The 10595-nt window shown below is 57.8% G+C and overlaps 2 protein-coding genes across 2 annotated transcripts; both read right to left on the bottom strand.

Annotated features, from left to right (window-relative positions):
• Positions 1-3220: 3220 nt before the first annotated feature.
• On the bottom strand, positions 3221-6196 carry LOC139829465 (uncharacterized). The gene is made up of 5 exons (XM_071817038.1): positions 5797-6196; positions 4941-5061; positions 4268-4477; positions 3781-3944; positions 3221-3482 (listed from the first exon to the last, which is right to left on the bottom strand). Exons 1-5 carry the CDS (start codon positions 6078-6080, stop codon positions 3356-3358), a joined length of 906 nt encoding a protein of 301 aa, XP_071673139.1. The 5' UTR covers positions 6081-6196; the 3' UTR covers positions 3221-3355.
• A 58-nt stretch (positions 6197-6254) lies between these two features.
• LOC136110191 (coiled-coil domain-containing protein 81-like) lies at positions 6255-10104 on the bottom strand. The gene is made up of 6 exons (XM_065853423.2): positions 9881-10104; positions 9148-9209; positions 8492-8648; positions 7377-7633; positions 6887-6972; positions 6255-6423 (listed from the first exon to the last, which is right to left on the bottom strand). Exons 1-6 carry the CDS (start codon positions 9942-9944, stop codon positions 6270-6272), a joined length of 780 nt encoding a protein of 259 aa, XP_065709495.2. The 5' UTR covers positions 9945-10104; the 3' UTR covers positions 6255-6269.
• Positions 10105-10595: the final 491 nt, after the last annotated feature.

Raw genomic sequence — 10595 nt, 5'->3', positions numbered from 1 at the left:
GACGCGAGCCGTCTCAGCAATGCTTGCAAGCTCCCATGTGGGTCGCCAAAATGTTAGCAATCAGGACACACAACCACGGACGTAGTTATATGCGGTGCTTTATTTCAGCGCTGGGAAACCAGGGGTTCGCACCCAAAGCTTCCAACAGCTGATTCAGACCATACCTTATTATACAAGTCAGTCACATACATATTCATTACACCCCTGACAACCATTAGCATATTCCACACCTATTCTAACACAAACTTCCTATCTAAAAGATGCTATAATTATCAGTTATTTTCTACGGTACCAACTTTAAAAGAATATATCGTAAATCTATGTCCACCTTAAGAATAAGGCTCGGTTATAGTTACCTGCCTTATAAGAATATACCATAAATCTATGGCAGCTTTAAGAACAGAGTTTGATTACTGATTACGAGAGTTCTATGGCTACAGGGCTGGTTACTATCCTAATATTAACCCAACTGTAACAGATCCAGCGATATTCAGGGAAGACCCATCCTGTCCTGTTCCATGGAAGAAAACATCTTGTAAGGTTGATTACTATCACTGGGGCCAGGACCCGGGGCTGAGGCCACACTCGCCAAAATTGTCCCTCGGACGGTCCAGAGTGGGATCCTAATATCCTCATACCGAGGGACAGGCTGAATCGTTAATGCAAAAAGCAGCAGTGAGCTGGAAGAGAGTGACTGAGCAAGACTTGAGATCAGCCCCGCGTGGAGCAGCGGAACCCCATCCTTCCCCTCCCGGCTGAAGCCTGCCTGGCCATCCCACCTCAGCCCCAGCCTGCCTGTCCTACCAGGGGCTGTCCGACAAAAGGCTCGGGAGCCCCAGCAGAGCTTTGGCAGAGTCCGGCTGCCCAACTGCCCCCCATGGCTTTCCTCTCCCCAGGCACGGCTCCTGCCCTGGCTGTCGCTGTCCCCGTGGTGCCACGTGGAACCACACGGTGGTTCCTGCACAGCTCTGGGTGCCCCTGACAGCGCTGGCCTGGGCGCCCCGCAGTGCCCTGGCTGGGCGAGCCCCCGGATGTTCCCCTGCAGCTCGGCTCCCCTGGCTGCCCAGCCTCCTCCTTGAAATAAATAACTTACGCTTTTTCTATAGATAAACAACGTTTAATCCAATTCCTTAATTGTATTCTTTAAACATGTGTTCATTAGAGCATAAGCAAAACAGCGCTGGGTGCGCGGGGGATTCACTCCGCCCAGCACGCACACTTTTAACAATAAGAAGTGTGCTTAAATACAGTAAGGTATTACATATTCATAATGACCCCAGGAACGCCTCTACATATTCATGAAGTGAGTCTCAGATCACCATTTCCACAGCCCCTCCTCGCCCCTCCCCTGTTCGCCTGCGCAGTGTCACTTGGTGAATTTGAGGAGGGGTCTTTAGGGGTCTCTGGATGAAGGCTCCTTCAGCTCCGTCACAGTGGACTTTTTCCCTTTGGCTCATTACAAGGAACTGCCTGGAACCCAAGCTACCAAACCGACCGAAACCGGACTGGCGCCCCCTTTTTGCTGTAAATCTTGGCTGTCTTGTCTCCTCAAGGTTGCAGCTGGTGCTGTAAAACTTCTTATCTCGGCATTGAATGAAGTCCTGCTTTTTTTAGCACACTTGGTTACATACAGCTCTAAACTAGATATTCATTACGTGGTTTAAAATGTTAGCTTGTTAGTAGGCCCTTACTATACAGTTGCTTAACCCTTAAAAGGTTAGTTCCCTCTATCAATATAACTTCCTAAACAAGTTTCATAACTTTTTACATAGAACTTAACCACCTTTTCCCTTTTCCAAGTTCAGAGTCCGTGCCTCATTTGGTTATATCTGTAAACATTCAACATCTTAGCACGAATCACAACTGCATTTTTCACATCCTCCTCCTCCTCCTCCTCCTCCTCCTCCCGCTCCTGTCCGGGATGTGCAGCTGCAGCAGGCTCAGTGCCAGGGCCACGGGCTGCAGGGGCACCAAGAGCGGGGCCGCAGCCGAGCGGGTCCAGCAGAGCCTTGGGGAGGGCTGCCCTTGGAGCAGGGCCGGAGCTCCAGCCCTCTCCCTGCAGGCCTTTCCCTGCCCCCCCAGCGCTCACCCACTGCCCAGCGCAGCTTCCACAGCCACCAAGGAAACACCCACAGCGTGAGACCCAGCGGTTTGCAGGTGGGGCTTTACTGATCGGGGCAAGAGCTGGTGTCAGCAGCCTGGCTGGCCGGCACTGGCGCTCGTAACGCCGGAGAAGGCTCTTGCTGGACGTCTCTCTCGCGAGCCTCAGCGCCTGAGACGGTCTCCTGGCACTGGCCGACGTGGAGCAGATCTGCTCTCCAGAGCTGCGGAGTTGAGTACAAAGCTCTGCAGTCTTGTATGCACAGAGGTGCAGAGCAACAAGTCTGGTCAGGACACCTGTGGTGGGATCTGCTGCTGTCTGGAGAGAGCAGGTCCAGGTCCCTGGGATGCAGTCCCACCCTGCTGCTCTCCGTGCCCCCAGGGCTGTCAGGAAAACACCCTCTTTGCCCAGCTCTGGCCTGAAGCTGGCCCACACCCCCTTTTTCAGAGGCGAGCACTCCAAAAGGCAAACACTCAACTGGGAATGCTCTTTCCCCAGTTGTTTTTCACGGCCTGCGGTACCTGGGCCTCCCATTGCTCTGGCTCTTTTTTCCAGGCCTTTGGCGGTGCCACTGCTGCGCTTCTGCTCTATCTTGCTGCACAAGGACTCCCAGAGCTTGCGTGTTTCCTCCTCCGTGCACACGCGGGGCTGCGCCTGCAGGACCACGGCAATGCAGCAGCAGGCAGTGTTAGTGTCCCTGGCAGGGGCTGGGGGGATATCAGCGCCCCCGCTCCCTCCTGCCCCTTCTTTTCAGCCTCTCCATCAGCCCTGCTTTGCTCACGGTCCTGACTGCAGAGCCTTTCTGCAACGACCCCTGAGCCAAGGGAGCGCGGGGCTGAAAGCAACCCGGCTGCTTGCTATCCCAGACCAGCCTGGCCGCACCGTTGCGCCGTCGCCGTTACAAACGCCACCACATCAAGCCTTGGGGACGTACCGGTCCTGCCCTCCTCTCCCCCGCCTTGGCAGGGGGTGCAGCCTGGGGTGCAGCTTCCCGCAGGTGTTGGCTGCTGCCTGCCTCTTTCCCCGACCGTTCCCAGCGCAGCACGGCCAGCTCGCTGCAGACACACAGCGGGAGGAGGTGGTGTGAGCACAGGAGAGCGCTCCAGCCGGGCTCCCAGCTGGGCGCCAGCCGCAGCCGCAGGAGCGGCTCTGCCGAGAGGCCGGTGCCAGGAGAAGCGGCTCTCTCCCGCGGGGCTGCGGGGAGCAGGAGGAAGGGACTGCGGGAGAGGAAGCACTGCCCGTGTCCGGAGAGATTTACCACTGGAGCTTGTCCTGCAGATCCAGCTGCTCATCCCTCTCCCCTCTTCTCTTGCGGGCCACCTGCCCCAGGATGCAGGTCACCACCTCCCGCAGGGCCCGGTCTGTCCGTGGGGAAAGGCTCCTGCAACAGCAAGGACAAAGTCTCCCTGACTCTGCAGCTGGGACCGTCCTGCCTCTTCCCACACCCAGCCCCACAGCTATGCGGCCCCGTTCTGCCCCACAGCCCCCTGGAGGCAGGAGGGGTTTCAAGCCCCTGCTCTGGCCCCTGCCGTGGGGTCTAACCCAGCCCGTTCCCGTGGCTGCAGAAATCCCCGGGCGCCCTGTGCAGCCCCGTGGCTCGGGGGTTGGCTCCCTGTACCCACCACCTCCGGCTCACCCCCCACGGCCCCAGGGCTCGGCTGGAGCGGGCACACTCGTACCGCTTCGGGGGGACGCTGTTGTCCTCAGGGACTGTGGGGGGCTCTTCTCCGGCCTCTTCCCAGTCCTCCATAATGGTCCTGATCTCCAGCAGGTCACAGCTGGACTCGTCTGACTCCACGCTGCTCGGGGAGCTGTCTGAGGAGCACTCGGGGGAGCTGGATTCCTGCACAGGAGGAGACTCTCATACAACAGCCCCGCACCCGGAGGGTGCTGCTTCCCAGCACGCAGACCCCAGAACACTTCTGAATGGACCACAGGGGACAGGGAGAACCGGGAGAAGGAGCTCAGCAGGCCCTGGGGTGACCTCTGAGTGTCACCAGGGTTTCACTGCAACTCTGTGTCCCCCTTCTTGCTCAGGAAGGGCAGCATCACCCGCCCGGCTCTGCTGCAGCAACGCTGCTGTGACGGCTTGGGTGCCAGAGGTACTTTGCGGTCTCAGCCGCCCCGCGGGAGAAAGTGCTCTTTTTCTGCAGGAATCCCAAGTACCTGGCTCCTCTGCATCTCCTCTGGGTTTTCTGCCTTTCCTTCCACACCGGGTGTCTCCTTTTCTGCCTCGGCCTTTGCTTTCATTGCTCCGGCTGACTGCCGTTTACTTTTTTCCCCTACCGCCGCCTCTTTTTTCTTCTTTTCCTCTGCTTCCAGGAATTTCTGGATATACTGTGGAAGCTTCTCCTCTTTCTTCTTCTCCCGTTTATTCTGGAGGCCGAATGAAATGCAATAGCAGGCAGCATCAGTCTGTCCTGCCACGGCTGAGCTGTTTTCCTCCCTTCCCTCCCTTCTCTTCTGCCTTGCTGTCCACGCTGGTTTGCTCCCAGGTTCCCGCAGGCTCCACCGAGGAGCCCGTCTGGAATGACCAGGGAGATCAGCCACCACCGGGCTACAAACCAGCCGGCAGCTGGCGAGCCCAGACAAGCCCTGCAGTCACCTGGCCGACAGAAACGGCCTCAAGTGAGGGCTCTGGGGGTGTTTCCAGGCTACTGGAAGTGACAAGTATATTCTCAACTGACAGTGACCCGCCTCTCTCCAAGCAAACACCAAAGCAACCGGTCAGTGGTCCCGTGAACACCCAGTGAAGAACCTTGTGAGCACTGGCATGTGTGGAGCAACGCTGCTCTACAGTCCAGTAGGATGTGCTCCTGCAGCATCCGGTGTCGGGTACCTTTTCTCTCCTCTCAATGGCTCTGGCTATGAAGTCCACTTCTCTGGGTGCAAGCAGAGGCGGTAGCTTTCCTTTCTCCTCCTTTTCCTTCAAGCAGCTCCTCTGGATGACCGGTAGCTGCCTGCAAAGACACAACAGGGCGTGTTGGCAGGAGCGCAGGAGGAGCTGGTTCTGCATCCTGTGCTTCCAGGTGGCGCACCTGCTTCTGCAGCAGAACGGGCTCTGCTCACATCCTTGTGATCAAGTCCCCAGACACAGAGAAGACCCCAAGCTGTCAGCCTCGGATGTGCCCAACAGCCCCCCTGCAACTCAGGATGCCCAGGTCTCGGCCCTCTCTTGCTGGAGCAACCAGAGGAACAGGGTCCTGTGCCCGGAGATAGCGCTATGCCCTGTACGGGCAGGTTGGGCGCTGGGGACACAGTGTCAAAGGGAGGAGGACATGAGCCCACGAGAAAAGCCATCCTGCCACTGAGCTCTCCGTAAGACAGGCGTCAGCGTAGAAGAGGCTCCTGGTTGCTCAGGGCAATCCTCTGCAGTAACTAACTGCAGAACTCTGTTCTCAGCAAACAGAAAGGCCAGGCTCATTTCAACCTGAAGGGAAAGCCAAAATGACCTTCTGCTCCTGGAACGAGCCTTTGCACTTGGCTACTCAAGAGATCTGCACATCGGAAGGGAAGAAAGAAATAGTGGTGCCAGCAGAGTCTGCCAAGAAGCTACAAGACACTGCCATGAGCAAGAAACCATGAGTCAGTGGGACGTGGGAAAAGCGCACGTGGGGTGTTTCCGGGAGAAACGTCTCGCTCCCACAGAGACCGGAGCAGGGGGTCACGCTCACCCATTTATGCGAGTGTCTCACCTGGCGCGAGGCTCACTCCCCTCAGCTTTCTGACCCTGCTCCGGCTTCACAGTCGGTGCAGGTAACCGATTTGGAGGAAGCCTGGCTCGACGGAGGAGGCGCTTCCCGGCAGCATCCTCTAGAAACGGGAAAGGAGACGGTTCTTCAGAACAGCATCTCGGTGTTGTTCTGGGAACCGGGTGCCACTCGTGTGCCAGTTCCAAGGAGAGTGACGTGCGGGTCTGCTCAGGGCTGTGGTAACACTGGGGAAGGTGGTCCTTTTCATCCCTTTGGAGGAAAGCCATGTTTCCTGGGAGGTCTTAGGCCTTTTCTGACACTGTTTTTTCATCCAACGCCCCATGCCTACAGTGCACCGTTATTCCCTGGGGAAGACTGTTTGCATGGCTTTCTCTCATCCGTGTGCTGAAACGGGGGCTTCCATGGGAGATACTGGTGCTGTCCAGGAGTCATTCTGGGGAGGGGAATCATTTATCTCAAGGGAACCCGGCTCTGGGGTTTCTGCATTGGTCCCGCGCACACAGATTTGCTGCTGGGGCAGGTTCACACCACAGGCCATCACCTTTTCCCTTCACACATCCTTTCAGGTCTATCAGCGCTGGCATTTTGGGCACGGTCTCAAGTTGGTACCTGGAAGAGGAAGAAGGCAGCAGGCTGAAGAAAGGACACCACGTTGTTTCCCAAGGCAGCCCAACCCGGAGGGACGCAGTAGAAGCTCCAGTGCCGGGAGAGGCCCCGTCAGCCTGTGCCCGCGTTTCTCCATCCTTCCCTGAGAATGGCCGTCCTCCCACAAAACCCCCTTGCTGCTTCTGGGGAAATGATTCTGCTCATCGTGCACATGGAGAGCAGAGTATTATCTAGTGCTCTGATTTTCTAACACCCTTTTGAATTCTGATCTTGCCCTCCAAGTTCCTCGTAGAGCCTTGCAGATTAACGTTTCTGGACCTAAGAGCAGTCTCTCCCAGAGAGGAAAGAAAAGGAGCAGGAGAAACGTAGTGGGAAATGTTGCCTAAATGCGTCTCTAGGTCCACAGTAGGACAGATGCAGAAGCCGTGCCACTGTCCCCCGTTCCTCCAAGTGAAGTCAAACGTACCATGGCAGGACGATAACACGTCCAGAAGAGGTCTGGGAAGCAGCGGTGTCATGGCGTGAGATGACCGAGTCCCTCATCTCCGGCATCTGCAACGAGGACAGAGGCGGATGACGGGAGGAGCGGACACTGGGAAGGGCCGGCTGCTCGCTCCGCCTCGGCCCAACGCCAGCAAAGAGCCAGAGCCGCCCAAGGGCTCTGGGCTCAGCAAGCCTTGCTCTGCCTGTGCCTCTGCTCCCGGCCCCCAGAGTGGGGCACGCAGCGCTCCCCGCCATCAACGCCGGCCTTTTCTCGCAAAGTGCAGCTCCTCTGGGGGTGGCTCTTGCAAAGCCGGGCCATTGCACGCCAGGGAGGTGCTCTGCAGAGAGCCTGCTGTGCTCTAGAGCTCCAGGAGCCCAGGTGGCTGAACGAGGCATGGCCGGCCAGGGGAAAGCAGCCCCCAGAAAGCATTTCAGAAGCAGCAGGAGTGGCGCTGGGAAAGTGAAAATCCTACCTCGAGAAGAGCTTGCAGCATCTTGCCAGTGCCATTCAGCCTTTCCAAAAAGTGTAAGTAAAATCTCATTTTTATGTCTTTTCCCTGGACAATCAGCATGCCCACGTCCCTCCAGATGATGGCAACGTTCTGCCCGTTCTCTACGCAGGCATGGAAAAGGTGCGTGGTCCTTTCCATGTAGAGCTGCACGGTGCCCTCAGAGACAGCATTCTCTGAGGCTATCTGAGCATACGGCAGTTGCTCGAAATCTTGATGGCCTGAAAGACGAGAGAAGAGGAACACAGGAGCTTGCAGACCTGCTGGGCAGGCTACAATCAAAGGTCTGCAGCCTCCAGGCCCTCGGGCAACACTTTGGTACTGGGCTGTGTGGCTGGGCCAGCGCCTCTGAGGAGACGCTCGGCTTGTCCCTTCCTCTTAAAGTGGACAGTGAGGTGCGGAGCAGACAGCGGTGGCTTCTCTGATACAGAAAGGGAAACAAAGGGTCTTAGGCACTTGGTGGGAAGAAGAGTGACTGCGGGACAAAGTGGGGAGATAGGCGCCAGGTCCCAGGGCAGCTGGAGAGTGCCAGCCCACACTCGGTGCTGTCTTTGTCTTTAGAGAGAAACGCACCCCAAACACAGCCCCAAGCTCTTGGTGCTCCCCGGGGTCCCACAACAGCTGCCCCAAAGGCAGTAGTGACTAGAACGCGCAGGTGTCCCGCCAGTGGCTTTTGGAAGGAACCGTCTTTCCCCCCTGGGTTTCCCCTGCTTTTCCCCCGTGCAAGGAGGCTGAGGGAGCTGGGAAGAGCCCCGGCATTTGCCTGGACGAGGTCTAGTGCAGCGGAAAGGGGGAGCAACAGCTGAAGCATCACGGAACCAGAAGACACCACACCAAGGAAGCTGTGAGGGACCCTGTTGTTGAAGCAGGACAAAGAGAGTGCGCTCTTAGCTGTATTGTCCTCTGGTGATTCTTTAAAACAAACAGCTGGGCAGGGTCCTTTCACAGCCGGCTGGTTTTGTCGAGTGAAGCTCTTGGCAGGACCGCGGTGGGTGGTTGGTGCTCCCCTCAGTCACCTCTGGAGAGCACAGCACCCCTCCCACCCTGCTCAAGGCCAGCGCCGCTTTCACGCTGCTTACCAGGGAAGTCTGTGCAAGCACAGCGGAGCTCACGGTCCTGCACAACAGCCTTTTCAGGTTGAAACACGGGTCTCTCCACGATCACCAGATCCTGGTCACTGAGGGCTACTCGCTTTGTGACAACCGCAAAAGTCCCGATTCCGGGAATGCGGACAGCCTGGAACAGAGGAGATGGCGGATGGGAAGAAGTCTTGGAGGGGCAGACGGGTGACTTGTCAGAGGAGGCTGATGGTGTTTAGTGCCCTGCCCTGGCCTGAGGTACAAAGGAGCAAGATGGGCTCCTTGGGAGAACACAAACAGGGGCTGCGCTTTTCCCTCGCACCCCCCTTCAGCTACGAAGAACCAAATAGGTGAGGGAAAGCTGACAAACACCCTCTGGCTCAATCAGATAGAAGGCAGGGGGTTCCCACGCTTGGAATAAATCCAGATGTGTCCCAGGCTTCCAGGTTTTCACATGCAACTCTGACGGGGGGACCTTCTTGTACATCTGAATGGACAGAGAAGGTGTCCATGTCACTGTGTGCATTGCAGTGTTGTGCTGGGGCGTTGCTCCTGCTTCCAACGGAGGGGAAGAACAGCTGCACCCGATGGCAAAGGGCTGTCAGGACTTGATCAGCGTTCATCAGGGTGTGAGGGGAGAAGGAGGTGAGGCCCACCTGGTGGAGAGCCAGCTGCAGGCTGAGGTGATACGATGTGCTGGCCCAAATCTTAGCGAACTCTGGAAGAACAAGGGAAAGACCCGTCATGCTCTGAGGCAGCAACCTCAAGACCATTTGGCCCACTCCTGTCCAAGGAGCGATGCATCTTTCACTCAGGCATTTCAGGTGGTCTCTCTCCAGCCCGGCGAGAACCAAGGGACACCTCATGCTGCCTCCAAGGGGCTCCTTTCCTTGCAGGTGCTGCTCTCCAGGGTGTGACCCACTCCCACGGGAAGCCGGCAGTGCTCTGCCATGCCCGCGGGGGCACGGGGCTGTGCTCCACGCGGCTCTGGGAGGCTCAGGGCAGGTCCTGGTGTCTCCCCAGCAGGGGCCAGTTTTGCCGGGTCACATCTCTGAACACACAGAGCCCACGTGGCCCATGAGCACCTTCAGCTCTTCCATTCAGACATGAGCTCAGCGTGGGCAATGCCCAGCGCCAGGCAAGGGCAGCCCCTTGGGGTCAGGGGCTTCTGCCTGGGCTGCCCCAGGAAGGCAGGGGCCACGTCAGGAAGGGAACCAGGAGCCCTGGCTGCCACATCAGCCCCTCAGCCCTTTGGGATGGTCAAGCAGGTCCCTCCTTGCAGTCACCACTCCTCAGTAACCACCCCCCACAGTCCTTGGGTTTTCATGCCTGATTTCAGAGATGTCCTTGACCCAGACACACATGTGAAATTGGGCCTGAAGGCCTTACCATAACGCTCCAGCTTCTCAATAGTTGGGCTCAGGTGAGGCTGCAAGAAGAGCTGTCTTGCCATCTTAGTTCCACTGCTGCTTCAAGTCAACAACTGCAGCAAGTGGCTGGACAATGGCTTTACTGCTTCTCCTTGTCCTCCTCCTTCTCCTCCTCCTTCTTCTCCTTCTCCTCCTTCTCTTCCTCCTTCTTTTTCTCTTCTCCTCCTCCTCCTCCTTCTCCTTCTCCACCCTTCACCCTCCTTGGTGCTGTCGTGCTCCCTCTCTCCGCCTTCTCCTCCTCACTGCAGAGCAGCTACTCCAGAGCAGAGCGGTGCGAGAGCAGCTCTCAGCACTTGGAGTCGACTCGGCCTCACCGGGGTGAGTGGGGCAGATGCTGGTCACGACAGGGAAAGGGGGGCTGTCACCACTGTGACGTGTGGCTGTCCCACTGTGACCCCGGACCGTGTCACAGAGGGGCTGCACACACCCTCCCCCACAGGCCCTGCCAGGGGCTCTGCAGTGGGCAGGGGCTTCCGGGAGCTGCCCCCACCCCACTGTCTCCTGAGCGGGAGGGGTTTCCCCAGGCCACCCCTGCCATGTCCCCACATGGGGACACCGGGCTGCAAGCGCCGCTGGGCTTCCTTCCACCCTTCCCCGCTTCTTCCTGCCCCTCTCACCCAACGTGTCTGCAGCGGGGAGCGTGGCTGCCCTGCCTGGCGCAGCTTTGGCAGGCG

This window comes from Patagioenas fasciata, chromosome 19 (assembly GCF_037038585.1).
Source record: "Patagioenas fasciata isolate bPatFas1 chromosome 19, bPatFas1.hap1, whole genome shotgun sequence".
Taxonomy (NCBI): domain Eukaryota; kingdom Metazoa; phylum Chordata; class Aves; order Columbiformes; family Columbidae; genus Patagioenas; species Patagioenas fasciata.
This window is presented reverse-complemented; position numbering and strand designations above follow the sequence as displayed.

What these genes read in the sequence shown, in the direction of transcription:
- LOC136110191 (XM_065853423.2), bottom strand. Translation starts at nt 9,944, where the DNA reads ATGGCAAGACAGCTCTTCTTGCAGCCTCACCTGAGCCCAACTATTGAG. An exon ending in TGAGAAGCTGGAGCGTTATG is followed by an intron (nt 9,210 to 9,880) that starts GTAAGGCCTTCA and finishes TTGTTCTTCCAG; the next exon opens with AGTTCGCTAAGATTTGGGCC. An exon ending in TGCTTGCACAGACTTCCCTG is followed by an intron (nt 7,634 to 8,491) that starts GTAAGCAGCGTG and finishes CTCGTCTTTCAG; the next exon opens with GCCATCAAGATTTCGAGCAA.
- LOC139829465 (XM_071817038.1), bottom strand. Translation starts at nt 6,080, where the DNA reads ATGGCTTTCCTCCAAAGGGATGAAAAGGACCACCTTCCCCAGTGTTAC. An exon ending in GGGAGTGAGCCTCGCGCCAG is followed by an intron (nt 5,062 to 5,796) that starts GTGAGACACTCG and finishes GTGTCTTTGCAG; the next exon opens with GCAGCTACCGGTCATCCAGA. An exon ending in AACAGCGTCCCCCCGAAGCG is followed by an intron (nt 3,483 to 3,780) that starts GTACGAGTGTGC and finishes TTGCTGTTGCAG; the next exon opens with GAGCCTTTCCCCACGGACAG.